The 18,861-nt window shown below is 49.8% G+C and overlaps 1 protein-coding gene across 1 annotated transcript; it reads left to right on the forward strand.

Annotated features, from left to right (window-relative positions):
- The first annotated feature begins 74 nt into the window (after positions 1 to 74).
- Positions 75 to 18,861, forward strand: Tpm4 (tropomyosin 4). Its single transcript, XM_055597268.1, has 8 exons — positions 75 to 291; positions 4,760 to 4,893; positions 9,249 to 9,366; positions 10,419 to 10,489; positions 11,970 to 12,045; positions 12,562 to 12,624; positions 12,700 to 12,769; positions 17,387 to 18,861. The coding sequence occupies exons 1-8, from the start codon at positions 160 to 162 to the stop codon at positions 17,467 to 17,469; spliced, it is 747 nt and encodes a 248-aa protein (XP_055453243.1). The 5' UTR covers positions 75 to 159; the 3' UTR covers positions 17,470 to 18,861.

Consider the following 18,861-nt stretch of genomic DNA (forward strand, 5'->3'; position numbering starts at 1 on the left):
GCCCGGTGCTGACGTCGCGGGCCGGCCGGGGTGACCTCATCGTCCCGACGGCAGCGGTCGGGGGCGGGGAGAGGCGGGGGCGGCTCCGGCGTGGCCAAGGCTCGCGGGCCCGGGCGCGGCCGCCCAGCTGTCGCCGGAGCCTAGCGGAGCGAGCGCGCCATGGCCGGCCTCAACTCGCTGGAGGCGGTGAAACGCAAGATCCAGGCCTTGCAGCAGCAGGCGGACGACGCGGAGGACCGCGCGCAGGGCCTGCAGCGCGAGCTGGACGGCGAGCGCGAGCGGCGCGAGAAAGTGAGCGACCCGGGCCCGCCGTCGCCGACCCCCGCGACACCCCAGCTTCGCCCCGCGCGCGGCTGCTTTCCTTTCCGGCTCCGCGCGCTTCCACCCTTTCCCCCCCTCCCCCCTTCCTCTGCTCCGGCCATCCGCACCCTGGGACCCCGGAGCGGGCGCCGTACGCTGGTCGAGCAGGAAACGGGGGGATGGGCGGGAGCGAGCCATCGTGGGGCTCTCCGGGACGGCGGGCGGACTCCGCGCCCCCATTGTCTGCGGCTGGACCGTGGTGGGGGCGGGGGCGGCGCGCTCTCTCGCCTTCGCGCCGGAACTTTTCCCGAGCGTCCCTAGGGTGCGGCCGACGTGTCCGCTGAGGGCAGGGTGGGGGCAGAAGGCTCGGGACACGGTCCTGCAGGACCCCAATACCACTTTGTCTCCCCGGGGAGTACTCGCTAGGGGCCTCTCCACCCCCCGGTGTCGGAGCGCCCCCTCTGTGCGCCTTCGCGGCGGGTCCGGGGACCGGGTGCATGAATACTTCCCAAAGAGGAAGGAGCCTCCGCCTTCCTTCTCCCTCCTCATCCTTGAGTCAAGGCTAGGTTCGGAGGTGGATCTGGGGTCTAATCCAAGCTCTGGCACCCACAAGGCTCTCGATTCGCTGCTCTCCCAAGGGTCCGCTAGAGGTGGGTAGGCAGACGAGACTAGGGTGGTGCATTCCATACGGTTCCAGGGCTCTCAGAGCTCCGGCCCTAGTACTAGAGCGCTGTTTGCTTGCTCAGGAGACAAGGGAGGGGTGTTGTGGGGACGCCCGGGGTCCCTGAAAGCCAGTGTGGGGACTCCCGGCGGGGACCCTAGAAACTACCAGGCCAGGTGGAGTTGGCAGCGCAGGCGCCGCCTGGACTCCTCCCAAGGCGGCCTGGCCGACAGCCTGGCCTCGGTGGAAGTGTTGAATCCCTCAAGGGCCGCTTTGGCTGGAGGACGCTTTGGAACCTGTGGAAGCTCCACACAGTAGCTGTTCTGGCCTCTCACTCCAGTCCCACCCTAGACATCTCCAAAATGGCCCAGAGGCTCCAGCCAAGCCAGGAATTTGGCGGGGCCGGGGGAGGGGATACGGGGGAGTGCCTTTTGAAAACTTGGGGCGTTTTTAAAAGTTCGTGTGACAAAGTGTGCTTCTCTTGGTTGTGGGAAGACATCGAAAGTTGATTCCAGGCCAGAAGCACCCAGACCAGGAAAGGTTGTGGGGGGAGGTTTGGCAGACTTCTGGGCCTGTGTCCCAACAGCTGGTTTCATTTAGATTTTTTTGTGTGATTAACCGATGTCTTCCTGTTCCTCTGCCACAAGTATCCAGCAGGCCTCTTTTACCTTATAAGGGAAACCCTTTGTAGCCCGTGGATGGCTTTGATTGCAGGAAGGGGTGGAGCTCAGGATGACTGGCCTGAGTGACTGAGTGTGTGTGCCTGTGCCTGTGTCTTGTGCCGCATGTGCTGCCATTAATGCATGTTTGTGAGCAAGAGTTCTTTGGATTTTAAACAGTTGAAAATGTGCCATGATTCAGAGTGTGCCTCATCAGTCTGAGTTCTTTTCCATTTCTTTGGGACAATTCATGAATCAAGAAATGCAGTGTGGCTGTGAGAGTTGATTACCACCCTGGGTGTGTGCCGGGCCTCTGCAGCCCTGGCTGCTTCCGAGGCTGTGACAGAATGGTAGTGCTTGCTTAGCATGCACAAAGCCCCCTTCTCCAGGGTGAACTGGACGAGATGGTGCCTGCCTGCAACAGAGAGGTTGGAACGGGAGAGTCACAAGTTCAGGGCCAGACTATGTAGTTTGAGGCCAGCCTGGGCTACATAAAATCATGAATCAAAGAACAACTAAAAATTGCTGACTGCAGAGGGGCACAAGGTTCTTTATAGAAAATAGCAAAAGTTAACAAACTAATAGTGGTCCTGATTGCATACTTTCACTAAATATACCAAAAATGGAAGTGGGTAGGAGCCAGTCCTGTCCTAGTTGTTGACTGTTATTGGTATTGAAGTCCAGAACATTAGAAAGAGGCACCTGTGGGCCACTGAGATGGTTCGGCTTGATAGAGGTGCTTGCCACTAAGGCTGACGACCTGAGTTCAATCCCTAAGACCTGCAGAGTGGGAGGAGAGACCTGAGACACACACAGAGGCACATTGTGTTGGGGGAGGGTGGTCAGAGATCACAAGTGTGTGTGTGTGTGTGTGTGTGTGTGTGTGTGTGTGTGTGTGTTGACAGGCAGCATGTCCTTTCTGCTTTCCCTGCTGTGTTAACTGAGACAGGGAGGGCCCAGAATCCCCCTGGTTTTTATAGCTGACCCCTGTGGTTATCCCTGAAAGGAAGCTGATAGCGTGACTTCCTTCTTCAACTGAGCCTCATGCACTCATCAGTGTGTGTGCTGGGAATCCAAACTCAAGGCCAAGTGCTTTCCCCACTCAGCGGCTCCCTAGCTCTCCCTCTTTCTGGGCTTTTGTAGTCTTGCTATATAATGGCCCAGTCTAGCCTGAAGCTCTTTGTCCTTCGGCTTCAGTCACCCGGAGCTGGGATCACAGGCGTGTGTCACCATGCCCTGCTAACTGAGTCTCATGTGACCAACCTTCCACGCTCCTTTTCCAGGGTGACAGAGCCCCAAGTCATTGAAAAAACCCACTGTACTGATGGGGCCTCCTTGTCCCTACTGTAAGGTGAGTGAGACTTGGAAGATAAAGCAGTACCAGGGCCAGCAAGATTGAGTTTGATTCCCAGGACATGGTGGAAGGGAGAACCAGCTCCTGAAAGTTGCCACACAGGTCCCCTCTTATACAAACTAAATAAATGTCATTCAGAAAAGTAATGGTAACAGAACACAGCTTACCTCCCTACAAACTCCCCAAGTCTTTCCCATGTTTTAGGGATAAGCCTTGTCACAGCCCTTAGTCCTGTGATGGGTTCCGGCTTTGAGAAATACAGGCATAGAAAGTGAGACAGCCTGCCACTTGACCCCAGCGCTCCTGCAGGTGAGAAAGGATCCTGGAGAGCAGTTAACCGTGCTCAAGTCCAGCTCCAGGGCGGGACACTTGCTGAGTGTGCACAGTCTCCCCCCTTCCCTTTCCCACTACAAAAGGAAAGAGCAAACACAAACAACAAAACCACCAAAGAGCCACTAGTAGTAGTCTGCCCATGCCTTTAGCTCAGATTCTTTCCCTTCTCCTACCATCCAGCTCTGGGCCCTCAGTGGGACTGGACTCTTGAGGTGTGTGGGAGTGGACTGTGACATGCTCAGCAGGGTCCCTGGGAGCCCAGGAACTGCCTTTCTGAGAATCCTGCCTTGAGCCTGAGTACCTTCTTGTGGAACTTATCCTAATGCTGGATATTATGGGTTGTGAAAGGCCAGTGCTAATCTAGTTACAGTGAGTTTGTAGCTGAAAGTGCCTCCATTTGGCTCTCCTCCTGCCTTAGCCTTCAGGGTGCTGGGATGTTAGTCATGTCCCACCAGACCTGGCCAGTTTTCCTTCCTTCCTTCCCTTCCTCCTCCCTCCTTCCCTTCCTTCCTTCCAGACACTATGTATCCCTGGCTGGCCTGGAACTAAGGGAGAGCTACCCATCTTTGCCTTCCAAGTGCTGGGATTAAAGGTGTGCTCCACCCAGGCTTGACTTTCTTTTTACTGTTGCAGTTAGATTCTTTTCCAGCATATGATAGCTGCACAGATTCCTTCTCCTGTGTTGACTTGGTTGGCCAGTGGTCATAGAGTGGATTCCCCTGAAGTTTTCAGGGAGACTGAAATTTTATGTTCTCCAGAGGGGCCTTGCCTTGTGTCAGCACCTAGGGAGACTGAAGCAGAAGGATCCCTGAGTCCAGGAGTTTGAGAGGAGCCTGGTTAATGGATGAGGTCCTGTTTCACAGATCAGTATTTTTTTTTTTAAATCAAGTATAAATTCAGATGAGTTGTGAAATTCCCTTGAGCCTCGACCTGTGAGTGTGCTGTAACAGGGGATCATGGTCATTGAGGGATGGTGCAGTGGCGACCGGTGCTCACCAGCTCTCCATCCCTCCCCCCTTCCCTCCCCCTTCCTTCCTTCCTTCCTTCCTTCCTTCCTTCCTTCCTTCCTTCCTTCCCTCCCCTTCCTTCCTTCTTTCTTTCTCTTTCTCTCTCTCTTTCTTTCTCTTTCTCTCTTTCTTTCTCTCTCTCTTTCTCTTTCTCTTTCTTTCTTTCTCTTTCTTCCTCCCTCCCTCCCTCCCTCCCTCCCTCCCTCCCTCCCTCCCTTCCTTCCTTCCTTCCTTCCTTCCTTCCTTCCTTCCTTCCTTCCTTTTTTGAGACAGGGTTTCTCTATGTAGCCCTGGTTATCCTGAAATGCACTCTCTAGACCAGGCTGGCCTTGAACTCACAGAGATCCAGGGGCCTCTGCCTCTCTAGTGCTGGGATGAATGGTGTGTGCCGCCGCCATCTGACGGCCTTCCCTTCCTAACCTGGCTGCCCCCTCTGCTGCCCTAGGCTGAGGGAGATGTGGCTGCTCTCAACCGCCGCATCCAGCTAGTGGAAGAGGAGCTAGACCGGGCTCAGGAGCGACTGGCCACGGCCCTGCAGAAGCTGGAGGAGGCAGAGAAGGCTGCAGATGAGAGCGAAAGGTAGGATGCTCTGATCTCTGGAAGACCGGGGATGGTGGTACTCACTGTGGGTCCAGTGCTGGAGAAGGAAGGAGGATCAGTTTTACATAGCAAGTTCCGGGCTGGCCTAGGCTATGTGAGGCCCTTCCTCACTGAAAAAGATGTGTGTGAGGGCTGATGGCTCAAATTTAAGTGCTTACATCCCCAGCACCCACATGAAAAGCCAGTGTGGTTACACAAGAGGACACTGGGGCTTGCTGGCTGCCAGCCTGCCTCCCAGGTTCAGTGAGATACCCTGAATCTGTAGAGTAAGACAAAGAGTGATAGAGCTGGACGCCTGCCATCCTTCTCTGGCTTCCATGTGCACAAGCACACACACATACAGATTCTGGATGGAAAAAAAATGTGATGGTACTGGTGACCTCAGAGCTGAAGGCCCAGGATCTGTTGGTTTTAAATTCAGCTCCTTTTTCTGTTTTGTTTGCTTTGAGGCAGGGTCCACCTGCGTAGTAGCCCAGGCTGGCCCCGACTCCCAGTAGCCTTCCTGTCTTGGCTTTCTGAATGCTGGGGTGACAGGTGCTCTGCCACGTACCCAGCTTGTTTTCTTTATGCTGGCCTAAGAGAATACTTTCCAGCAGGCAAAGAAAAGCGAAAATGGGCAGGCATGGGCGAGGGCGTCAGAGCATGTAGAGACAGTTGAATTTCTAGATGATGTGGAGAAAAGAGGAAGAGATAGACTGGGCAGGTGTGGCAGGGTAGACTTCCATCCCAGGACCAGGGAGCAGAAGCAGGGTGACCTCCCGCATGTGCGGACATGGCGGCCTCCATTGTGTGGCAAGCTTTAGGCTTTTGGACAACAACAGCTGTATTTTGGGGACAGAGCATAACCAACCATCACTGTGTGCAGCGTCTGAGCTGCATCTGGGCTTCCACAGGAGCTGTGTCCCACCATCCCCAGGAGTGTGTCTCTGGTGTGTCTCAGCTTGGAGGGTGGAGGGCAAATTGTGCAGCTGCAAAAGCTCGGGCCATGGATAGTGTGGCCAGCCCAACACTGAAGGTTTCTCTTTGTAGGCTTCTCCCAAAGAACTGATTTCAGATTGTGCTGCTGTGACCATAAAGCAGGCACTAGACGGCAACTGGCAGCTAGGGTATAGCCTGATGGCGAGCTTCTGCCATGTGTGTGTCCAGCACTAGAAATAATTCTCTTGGGCTATGGAAGTGGTCTAGCAGGTAAAGGTGCTTGCTGCCAGGTCTGACCTGAGTTCAGTCACACATGGTAGGAGAGAGCCAACTCCTAGAAGTTGTCTTCTGACCCCCACGTGTGCGCCATGTTAGTGCACACCCTTAAACACATTTAGGCTGGGCATTTCGCAGCCTCTAACTTCAGCTCCAGGGAATACAGTACCTCTAACCTCTCTGGGCACCTACACTCACACAGACACACACTTTAAAATAATAACAGTAATAATAAGTAAAAAACACAATGGGCCACTGAATTGCTCAGTGGGTAGGGGCACTTGTCAGGTCTGGCAACCTGAGTTCAGTTAGTGCCTGGGACTCTCGCCGTGGAAGCAGCGACCCCTGTGGGTATTTCCCAGCCTATACATGTGTATGCACATGTGTGCATACACAAAGAAATGTAAAATTATGAGTCAGGTATTTTGTCATATTCTTTACTTTTTTTTTTTTTTTTTAAGATTTATTTACTCTATTTTCATTGATGGTTTACTTGCATGTATGTCTGTGAAGGTGCCAGGTCCCCTGGAATTGGAACTGTGGTGCCATGTGGTTGCTGGGAATTGAACTCAGGACCTTTGGAAGAATAGCCAGTGCTTTTAACCTGAGAGCCATCTCTCCAGCTCTATCTATTCCATACTTTAAATAACATGTCAAAAAGCCTTGTGCCTAGCTTCCGTCTTTGGTTTGTGTGTGTGTGTGCATGTGTGTGCTTGTTTGAGACAGGGTCCTGGGTGTCCTGGAACTTGCTATATAACCAGGCCGGCCGAGAGAGAACTCACAGAGAGCCACCTTCCTCTGCCTTCCCAGTGCTGGGGTTAGAAAGTGTGCCCTGTGTGCCACCATACCTGATCCCTCTCTCTCTCTCTCCAAATTGATTCCGTTTCATTTGTGTGTGCCACAGAACAAGTGGAAGTGAGAACATGTTGTAGGAGCTGGCTCTCCCTATCATCAGGCTGCTGGTGGCAAGTGCCTGTACGTACGCCATTGAGATGTCAGAGTAGCTCCGTCCTGGTTTTTGAGGCAGGGTTTCTCACTGGACAGGAGTTCAGGAATACTTTCCCCATCTCCCCAGCAGTGGGGTCACAGTGGAAGCACTCGACCTCAGCCATCTCCCTGGTTCCCACTACCTCCTCTGCTCCGATCCGTGAAGCTCGGCCAGAGCAGGCTTTGCTCTGAGGCGGCTGGGTTCTGGCTGTCCTAGGACATCCTTCTTTCTGGGAGGACATAGGTGTCCTTATCTGAAATGCTTGAGACAGAAAATATTTAGGAATTGGGGTTTCAAGATTTGGGGGTATTTGCATATGTATAATGAGATATCTTAAAGGTATACACAGTAAGTTCGTATGCATCTTATGTCCCTTCTGTGCAGGGCCTGCGGGTCATCGTGGGCTTCCAGTGTGCCCTTCTTTTAACAGTAGCCTGTCACCCGAGGAGTTTTCCATTTGTGCTGGGACTGTGCGCAAAGGTTCAGGTTGTGAGTGGGCCTTAGTGATAGAGTTCTTGCTTAGGATTACACAGCGCTGGATACCAGCCCCTGTATGTCCAAAAATAAAGGTGTATTCTGAAAGCCAGGAATGGTGGTGCATTCCTTTCACCTCAGTGAAAAAAGAAAGGAAAAAGCCTAGTTTGTTTTTGAGCACTTGGGGCTGCTCAAGCTGTGCCTGCCTTTCCTGTAGCGTTGCACTGCACCTTGTCCATTCTGTTTCCATTCAGTCCTGACTCTGGAAGCCCCCAGCAATTCCCTTTCCTCCCAGCATAAACATCCCGCCATCCTGGGCATGTGTTCTTTCACTCCTGTGGCTCTGCTCTGTGTTGTTGGTTGGTTGGTTGGTTGGTTGGTTGGCTCGCTGGCTAGTTTAGAGGGTTTTTTTTCTTTTTTTAAATTTTGTAATACAAAATCTTACTATGTAGCATTGGCTGGCCTGGAACTCAAAGAGATCCCTTTGCTTCTGCCTCCTGAGAGCTGGGACTAACGTCTGAGCACCCACACACAGCGCAGCTCTGGCTTTATTGTTTCCTTTTTTGTAAACTTTTCTTAATATTGAGACAAGATCCTGCTATATAACCCAAGATTGCCTGGACTCAAAGGCCTGTCTGAGTCTCCCGTGCGCTGAGATGACACATGGAGCACTCACCTACCAGCCTCCTCCCATCCTCTCCCTGCCCTTAGCTCAGCCTGGTGGTGATGAGGGCTCTCCCCTCCATTCCTACTCCACCTGCTCCTCAGCATTCTGCAGGTGTGGCCTCACATTCCACCGTGACTGCTGAGGCTCAGGCCTGTCTCCTGTGAGGAGTACAGGTGCACCCCGAGGATGCAGAGCAGCTCTCTAACCTTAGCCCAGTTTCTGTCTCCTAACAGTGGGGATGGTGTACACACAGCATGTACTGTGTGTATTGTGAAAGCTGGGGTACTTGACGGTGTCTGGAGGTCCACCAGACATGGTGGCGATGCACACCTGTCATTCCAGTGTTCCCAAAGGCTGAGGCCAGTGTAGTGGCCTGGGCAAAGTAACAAAACCCTGTCTTCTAAGAGCTCAAACAGGGAGTTGGGGTGTGTAGGACTGAAGAATGTTTGCCTGACAGCCTCAAAGCAGGGTTCAGTCCTCAACACCACATAGGCCCATCACCCCAGCCATGAGGAGGTGGAGGCAGGAGGATCAGGAGTTCAAAGCTATCTCTGACTGAATAGTGAGTTTGAGGATAGCCTGGACTATATGAGACCCTGTCTCAAACAAAACAAACAGAAAACCCACATGAGGTTGGGGAGATTGCCCTCTGGGATCAGTGCTTGCTCGACAAGACTGAGAACCTGCGTTAGATTCCCGCCCTCACGTCAAACCTGGACATAGGAGGAGGTCTATAATCCTAGCACTGGAGAGACAGAGACTGCAAGATCCCTGGGGCTCCAGGGTCAGTGAGAGACCTGTCTTAAAAAGATAGCATGTGCTGGAGAGATAGCTCCGCAGTTAGGAACACTTGGCTGTTCTTGCAAAGGACCTGGGTTCAGTTCCCAGCGTCCAGATGGCTCCTCAGTGAAATGAATATGGATGTTGACAGTAGGTCTTCATCCTTGCCTGGGCGCTGGGTAGAGGCATTTGAGGACTTGGCTCTGACACACTTCCCCATCCCACTTGCAGAGGCATGAAGGTGATAGAGAACAGAGCCATGAAAGACGAAGAGAAGATGGAGATCCAGGAAATGCAGCTCAAGGAAGCCAAACACATCGCCGAGGAGGCTGACCGCAAATACGAGGAGGTGAGTGGGACCAGCGTGGTGGCTGCAGGAAGCAGGAGGAAATGGTGGTGCTGATAGGAACCCATCGGAAGCCATACTGAGGATGATTGCCTCTGTGGGAACATCTGTATCGCCAGGCACAGCCTCTCGACTGGGAAACCAAAAAGTCATGCAGCCACTTGAATTGCTGGAGACACTGGGAAACCAAAAAGTCATGCAGCCACTTGAATTGCTGGAGACCAGCTGATCAACTCACTCCTCGTGTCCTTTAAGCTGGATGTGAGACCAGTTGGCAAAAGCTGAGGGTCATGATTGCCAGCCAGGATCTGCTGTTTTTATTATTATTATTATTAATTTATTTATTTAATCTTCTTGGACATAGGATCTCACAGGAGCTTGGGCTGGCCTGGAATTCCTGTTACCCTGGTTAGCCATGAACTCTTGATTCTCTGTCTACTGCTTCAGCTTTCCCTAAGTAGGCTGTCCTTAGTTTTCTAATATATTATATATATAAAATATACACACACACATATTTATTCATTTATTTATTTTTCTGAGAAAGGTTCTCCTGTAGTCCAGGTTGTTCTCCCTATATAGAAAAGAATGCAAGAGTGACTGTGAACTCCTGATTCTCTTGCCTCTATCTCCAAAGTGCTGGGGTGAACCACTACACCTGCCTGAATTTTGTTTTTAAAGTGTCTTAAGATATCTCAGGCTGGTCTCCAACTCCCTTTTATATAGCCAAGGGTAATCTTTAATTCCCAGTTTTCTTGCCTCTGCCCCCCAAAAGCTAGGATTACAAGCCACCGTGCCTGGTTTTGTTTTGGAGAGCGGGCCTCCCAAACAGAGGGCTGGCAGGTGTCAGCACCACACTGCTGGTGTTGACATGCTGGTCCTCCCTCCCTCTGTAGGTCTGTGTCTCGGCTCTGCTTTTTCCTTGCCTGCCTCACTGTAGGCACCTGAGATTTTCCATCTCTTGCCAGCTCCAGAGCTCTTAGCGTTGCAGGGAGCAGCATCTGCAGGAATGAGCAGCTGGTGGTGGTGGCTCTCAGTTGGGCCTTCTGTCTTTGTAGGTAGCACGGAAGCTGGTCATCCTGGAGGGCGAGCTGGAGAGAGCGGAGGAGCGGGCGGAGGTCTCTGAACTGTAAGTGGCAGGTGGGGTTGTAGGCTGTGCTGGCTGGGAAGTGCTTGTAGCTGGGGCCTCTGCTCAAGAGCTTGGGCATCCAAGGCTCAGGGCTTCTTCCCCCTTCTGCTTCATTAGCTGACAGAACGTGGTTGCCGATGGTTCTTACCACCAAGGGAAGCTTAGCTGGGTCCTTTTTCCACCAAGATACTGGGAAATTGAGTGGAGACCCTAGGACAGCATAGAGGCCCTAAGTTTCCTTCTTCCAGCCAGGGCTACTGTGCTTTGCATTGTTTTGCGTTTTGGTTTTTTGAAACAGTGTCTCTTGCAGCCTAGAATGCCTGATCCTCCTCCTGCCTCTGCCTGTTGGGATGCTAGGCGTGCACTACCACACTGACTTTTAAAATTTTTGTTCTTCACAATTTTATTTATATATTTAAACACACATATTATACTTTGATTACATCACATCTTTCACGCTCCTCCCACCAACCCCATTTTTCTCAGTTTGCCCCTCCTAATTTTCGTTTCTTCTTTTTTGTGACCCAAAAAAGAAGTTATTAGGTGTATATATTAGCATGAGCATGGGTAGGAGGTTATTTTCCTGAGCAAGGCTATAGCTGAATAGCTATAACACTGAGAAATGTATCCCCCATCCCTACCCCCACCCCCAGCCATTAACTGCTAATAGCTACTTGGAGAGGGTTGACCTCATGAGCCCATCTCTCCTCCATGGTGTTGACAGGTCCATTGTGGGCAGGTCCTGTGTAATTAGGCGCTGGCTGTGAGTTCATGAGTACAGTAGCCTGTCTTCTGCAGAAGCTTCACAGACCTGCTGCCCATCCTCTGGCTCTTACATTCCCGTCCCACTTTCTCAGAGTTCCTTGTTGCTGCTTTTGAATTTTTGAGACAAGGGTTTCAATACATAGCCAAGCTAGCCTGGAACTTGGGATCTTCCTGCCTCCACATGGCACATCCAGCCAGGCCATGTGTTCTTCACTGCATGCTGTCTATACATGGCAGATGCCCCAAAAGTGTTTCAGGGCTTCACTTCTGATATTGTTATTGGTGCTTGACACATTGCTGTGGAAGCAGCTTAGCTAGAATTCCACAGCTCCCAACAAACAAAACACCTCTCCCCTTGGCCCTGGACCAGGGATTCAGTTCCACAGAGAGCCCTGTGGGGCTGGGAGCACCCTGGTTCCACAGATGCATTCTAGGCTTGCTTCCTGGAGTGTTCAGTGTGAATGCTGAATGCCATCTCCCACCTCCCACCCTCATCTTACTTGCACACCTTCCTGAGAAAGCCGGGCCAGTCACAGATTTCACAAGTCCTGATTGCCTCATCCCTGGCAGGTGCCCAGGTTGCTCTACAAACCCTCCAAGTATCCTCTCCTGGGTTTGATAAGTTCCCAGCATTGCGGGGCGGGGGGAATTCACTTCTTGGAAGGGACTTCCTTGCTGCCATGGGAGAGAAAACAGATCTTTTGACTTGGTGCAGAAAGTGTGGCGACCTGGAAGAGGAGCTCAAGAATGTCACTAACAACCTGAAGTCACTGGAGGCTGCCTCTGAAAAGGTTGGATGGAGGGAACTTGCTACATTTTGGTCTGGTCTTCAGTCCAGGTGATCTGGCTTATGCCAGGGTGTTGGGAATGCAGACTTTTGTTAATGGGAGGTGTACTGAGGCAGGGTCTCTCACCTGAGGCAAATCTATCTGGCTAGTCTAGCTAGCCAGCTTGTTTCAGAAATCCCATCTCCACAGATGGGCTGCCATACCCATCCATTTTTTATGCAAATGCTGGGGTCCTCGATGCCAGGTGGAGCTTCGCTCACTGAGTCATCTCCTCAGCTCCTTCCTTTCTTGAAGTATTTGTTTAAAGTATATACGTCTTAACGCCGGCACGTCTGTCTGGTCACGACAGGGTGTCAGATCCCCTGCCACTGAAGTTATGCGTGGTTGTGAGCCTTCATGTGGGTGCTGGCAACGGAGCACTGACCCTCTGTAAAAGAAACAAAAACTCTTAAACTCTGAGCCATCTCTCCAGTCTCCTTACTCCTTTTTTTAACAACTGCCTTTTGGTTTCTTCCTCAGTATTCTGAGAAGGAGGATAAATATGAAGAAGAAATTAAGCTTTTGTCTGACAAGCTGAAGGAGGTGAGTGTAACCACACCCAGATAGTCTCTTTCTTGGGATAATCTGAAGCAAGGTAGTGACTCTCTTCTTTCCTAGGCTGAGACCAGAGCTGAGTTTGCAGAGCGGACAGTTTCTAAACTGGAGAAGACAATCGATGACCTGGAAGGTAGAGTCTCCTCTTTAAATGACACATGAAGAGCTGGGTGAGGGGGCCAGCGGAAGGCCGGATGGAGCTTTGTTTACAGAGTGAGGTCTTCAGAATTCTCACAAGAGATGCCTTGCATTTTTTAAATGCCTCCAGCTTTTGCTGGCCTCTCTCCCAGAGGCAAGGCTTATCTTCGTGTGAGGAAAAGGGAAGAGGGGGGCTTCAGGGCCTTGGTTCCCCGGGGCAACTCACAACTCAGCATTTCTTGAAGTGACTGTATTATTCTTCAAATAGAGCACGGAAATTCCAGGCACTTAGGATTGGGATCCTCTAGGTTGTCTCATCCAGTAAGAGAGTGAAACTTAATTTTTCACATCCCTTATCCATATAAGGGAAAGTATTCCATTCCAAAGGGTGCCCTATGGCAGGGCAACATCATTACATCATCAGAAGTCATCTTGGGCCCAGTGGTGGTGGTAGTGAGGGTTATTTATCTTGAGACAGGGTCTAAAAGTATTGAGCAGGCTGGCTTTGCCTCTGCCTCCTAAGTGCTGAGATTAAAGGTGCGTGCCACTACACCCAGCTTGTCATTATTTTAGGGCTCACCTAGGCTGTCCCTGTTCAGAACCTCAGACCTCTTAGCAGTCACTTCATACATCTGCTCGCTTGACATGGGGCTCAGCTTTGTCTGGGTTCACACTCTAGCTATTTTCCTGTTTGTCTGCATTGTCCCACCACAACCGTCCATCCTAGCTCTTCAACTCCCTTCCTGGGGACACCACCCTCTAGATAGAGTGCCCAAAAGCTGAAGTAAATAGTTATCAGCAAGGATCTGAGCCAGCCCTCGATGACATGACCTCTCTGAGGGCAGTAGGTGCCATCTTGGATCCTAGCCATCTCCAGGTGACTTCCTGGTGTGAACTTTGGCCTTTCCCCAAGTGTCAGAAATGACGACAAGCCGTCTTTTATCTTCTGTTCTTGCCTCCTCATCTTTGAGCTGGAGTTGGGTGCCTTTGACCATGGCCAGGATGAGGGATGGGCAGTTGGCTCTGTCCGTTACAGATAAGGCTTTCTTTACCAAAAGAAAAATGAGGCCCATGTGGTCCTTTTCTGAAAATAAGAAAACAAAAGCCCAACTGGCTGAGTCTCAAGCAGTGGCTAACCAGCATGGCAGCACAGTCACTGTTTCTTCCTCTTCCTCCTCTGCTTTTTCTCCTCTTCCTCCTCCTCCTCTTCTTTTTCGAGATAGGGTTTCTTTGTGTAGCCTTAACTGTCCTGGAACTTGCCCTGTAGACCAGGCTAGCCTTGAACTCATAGAGATCCACCTGCCTCTGCTTCCCGAGTGCTGGGATTAAAGGTGTGTGCCACCACCGCCAGTCACTGTTTTTTAATGAGGAGTGTCTGAAGTCAAGATGAAAAAGGCTGCCTTTGATTGGGGTTCAGTCTGTGACTTCAAGTGGGTGCAACAGTGATGTGGTCTCTGTTCAACCCTTGTTCTCTCTTTACACGTCTTTTTACATGTCCCCATGTCTCTACCACCTAGGGAACATAGCCAGTACCCAGTCCTGGGGTTAAAGTCACCTCCACATCCTGCCGCTAAGAGGCCGCACAAATGATCTAGCACCCTTTAGCATTGGAAGGAAGTTGAACCTGATGTGATGACAAAGACACAAATGTGCCGGGCACTTGAGGCTGGAGCAGGAGAATTTTGAATTTGAAGTCAGCTTGGATAACATAGCCAGGTCTTACATATCTCACAGGCTCTCCAAAAGAAAGGTGGGAGTGGAAGATGACTCAGTGGAGTGCTTGCTGAGCAAGCAAGAGGACCTAAGTTCAAATCCCCAGCACCCACATAAAAATCTGGACATAGTCCCACGATCCTGTAACCCCAGAACTGAGGGGTAGGTAGTAGTAAAGACAGGATCACCGGGGCTCCTTTGCTGCCTGCCTACTCAAGGTATAAGGTTGAGTGATAGAGCCTATGTCTTCAGCATGTGTACAAGGGCACACACAGGTACATACACAGAGAGAGAGAATGAGAATACAGGGGTTTTCCCCTTGAATTCCAAAATTACCTAAGATGAACATATTTCCGTAGTCCTTGGGATAAAACAGGAAAGCCGCAGGCACTGAAAGTTCATGATTAACGTGTCTAAAAATTGAGACTGATTCATCCTGACAATTCAAATTTCAGTCTATTTTCTTGTAATTCCATCACCACATCATATTATCCCTGAAACATGGACTTTTGTTTGTTTGGTGGTTTTGAGAGAGGTCTCAAGTAGTCAGGCTGCCCTCAAACTCACTACATAGCCAGAATGACCTTGAACTCATGACCCTTCTGTCTCGTGGTGTGCTGGGATCGCAGTCATGGTTAATGCAGTGCTGGGAGTGGAACATATGACTTGCACAGAACAGGCAGACACTTTACCGATAAGCTTCAGCCCCAGCCTAACACTGACATTTCTGTATCCAAGCTGTGTTTTCCAGATGACTACCACTACCCTTAAATCTGCAAAGTGCATGAAAATTGCCATTACCTCATCTTACAATTGTATTCAGGCGGGACCCCTGTCCCAATTCTTCTCTTTGTCATTCCTCCCAAACTTAACTATCCTGGACTGAAGAAATGGGTTGATTAGTAGAGTGCTTGCTTTTCAAGCATGAGGAGCTGAATTCAGTCCCTAGAAAAGGATAGGATGTGACAGGGGCATGTAGCCCCAGCACTGGGGAGGAGGATATAAGATCCCTAGGCTTGCTGGCCATTTAGCCTATCAAGTGCGTTTCCTGCCAGTGACAGACCATGTCTCAAAAAAGCAAGGTAAGGAGACAGGAGATATGACTCATCTTGGTTAAAACCACTTGCTCTTGTGAAGAGCCCAAGTGTATTTCCCAGCATCCAAATCAAGTAGATTATAACTCTATGTAACTCCAGCAGCAGGGGCTCCAACACCCTCTTCTGGCCTCTGCAGACACCTACATACATTGTCACAAACTCACACACACACACACACCATAATTAAAAACAAAAACAAAAAAACATAGATGGAAGTCTGAGGAACAACAGCCAAGGTTGACCTCCTGGCCAACCTTGCAAAGATTCATTTCTCCTATACCGCCCTCCTCACCACCAGTCTTTCCATTCCTATGTGCCATTGACCCTAACCCATTTTGTAAGCTGAGCAATTGGGAGTCAGAGGCAGGCAGACCTCTGATTTGGAGGTTAGCCTGGGCCAGAGCAAGTTGCTACAGAGAAATGCTGGCATTTTGTAGGCCCTGCCCTGTCCACCTTGCCTTGCATTCGCCCTGGGACAGAGTACAGGCCTTGAAAGGGGGTGGGGTGCCCTTGGTGTTTGCTCTGTATTTCCCTGAGATTTTTCCACACATGCATAGCCTCCACCCTTTGAATCAACCATCCCTTCCTGGTGTCCATCCTGTGTTGAAAGTCTCAAGGATTGGGAACAGTCTGGGGATGGGGCTGCAGGGGCTTCTTTCATCTCAGAACTAATTAACAAAATAAGCTGGGGAGGCCAGGATTAAAGGCAGAAGACCCTAGGTTGTATCCCCCCTCCACTATTGGAACTGTACAATGTTGAGCAAGCCACTTAGCTTTCTGTAAAACAAAGGTACCGTCTGGGTTACCAGCAGTGCTGCCTAAAAACACTGAGCAGCTAGCTCACAGAGTGTCCAGTTAACAATTTTCACCCAGTCTGGGTGGGCCAGGTCACAGTACTTTGTCACATGAAAGCCAGGTTGATCCTATCACAGTTTAGGAGGGCTTTCACTTTTCTTCCAGTATTTAATGACTCTTGGCCTGGTCTTTTATCACTCACACAGACCAGTTTTCTCTCATGCTTGGCCATGCAGAGCTCTCAATTGCTTTTTAAAGTTACTGTATTTATTTACTTACTTGGGAGTGAAGAGAGCACACAGTGCCGTAGCACAGATGTTGGAGGTCAGGGGACAATTTAAAGGTATCAAGTTTCTCCGTGAGCCCTTGAGATAGAACTAAGGTTTTCAGGCTTGGCAACAGGAACCTTGACCTGATGGGCCATCTCAAAACTGCCCTTTTATTTATTCTTTTATTTTAATTTGTTTAATCGGCTCAGTTATTGACCAGTTTGCCTGCAGGCCTACTTAGGTTTTGGTCTTGTGTCACCTGGGATTTGACTCCATTGCCAGGGGCACACATACAGTGAACACTTCATGCCTGGAATTACAACAGATACTCCAGAGGAAAAATGGCTTCCAGGATTCTACATTTTCCTAGCAAATGTACTGAGTCACCTGTATCTAGAACCACAGTGTTTATGTGTACAGCACTTCCTGAGTTCTGAAGAATGTCTCAGTTCTCATAAGGCCTCACACACACTGGTGTTACTCTGTCCACTTCACAGATGGGCAGACTAGGACCTAAAAAGGTTAAATGGCTCACTCTAATGGTACACTTTAAGGCTTCAGTGCAGGTGCTCTGGCTCAAGGATTGCTGAGATTACAGGCGTGTGCCACCCTGACCAGTGCTTTCGTAGCTGATTTTTCCTGTCACTGTTTGAGATGCCCCCTCCTTTTTTTTTTTTTTTTTTTACTTCCTGTAACAAAGTTGCTTATTAATTCATTTTTCCTTTCTGTCTTTACTAGAAAAACTTGCCCAGGCCAAAGAAGAGAACGTGGGCTTACATCAGACCCTGGATCAGACACTAAATGAACTTAACTGTATATAAACTAAGCCAGAAGAGTCCCGTTCTGACACCGACTGGACTCCAGAGAGTGCTGTGTCTTCCTCTCTTATAAGAAGTTCCTCTTATTGTGTCTCCACCTTGCTGGAAATGCCAAGCAGATAATGAATTTGTGACCAAATACTTTGTATCAGAAAAGCTTTGAGCACCAGTTAAGTTTAATTTCTGTCTTTTCTTTTCAAATGGCACCAGCTTCTTCAGCTATTCTTATTCTAAATTGCATTTATCCCTAAAATAGCAGGGAATTTTGCAGTGAGTGTAGTTGCTTAAGGCTGAGGGCATTGGTTCCTGGGAATTAGTCAGCCCCACACTCTGAAGCACAGGCTCAAGTATCTGATTGTATCTGGTTACTGTTGGGGAAGTTATGTGAGGCTGGAGGTTGTCACAAGAAAAAGTGTAGGAATTTTCCACCTAGAGCGAAAATTAAAAGCAACTAGATTGGCCTGATCATGCTGTGTCTGCTCCACTGTGCAGAACAAGTTTCCTGTAAGCATTCTGGGCAAGGGTGCTGAGATAATGGTTGCTGCCCACGTGTCTTCTGACAGATCTTTAGTGCTGTTTTACTCACATTTTTCCTTTCACTCTAAAATTGTTCTCTAAGGAGCAAGTGTCTTATTCCAGGACTTGTCTGCTGTGGTGTAACGACATGCTCAGGAGGGAATATGGTGGAGTCCAATCTTTTTCCGATCAGTCATGTCAAAAAGACTGCTATCAAAGCCAGGAACATCTTAATTCTAGCACTTGGGAGGCAGGTGCAGGTGGGTCTTGAGTTTGAGGACAGCCTGGTCTGCAGAGTAAGGTTCAGGACAGCCACAGCTACTCAGTGAAACCCTGTCTCAAATAGCCTTTGAACAGTCTGTTTTAATAACAAATGTTGGGCATCAAAAGGTCTCTTTAGCAGCAAAGTAATGATAGATAAAGAAATTGGCTTAACTTCATCTCCATTGTTCAAAGAACAACAAATGAAAGCTTGCTTGACTTTGCCAAGACTTGAATTCCTTCAGGAATGACACTAAGACCAAAAAAACTCCTGATTGAACTGGATATGGGAGTATTCTGTAGGCTGCACACTTCTTTTTGGCTTTATTGTAGTTTTGCTTTCTCAGTTAACATCTCACATTGAAACATTCCACATTCCCCAGCAGCGTGGAGCCAGCTCCAGTTTACAGTCCTGACTGAAAACCGCCTGCTTCTAGCTTCTCTGAGCCCCTGCCCTCACTACTATTTATGAAGCACCACACTACCAGGGAGGTGACTTTTAGCAAACTGTGCAATTGAATAAAACCTACTCTGTTCTTTAGATTCTTGCAATTGTATCATATGTGATAGTATCACTTTTTCTACGTTTTGGTCAAATAAATTTTTACATAAACAATA

Source organism: Psammomys obesus, unplaced genomic scaffold, assembly GCF_907164565.1.
Source record: "Psammomys obesus unplaced genomic scaffold, mPsaObe1.curated_primary_1811, whole genome shotgun sequence".
In the NCBI taxonomy this organism is placed as follows: Eukaryota; Metazoa; Chordata; class Mammalia; order Rodentia; family Muridae; genus Psammomys; species Psammomys obesus.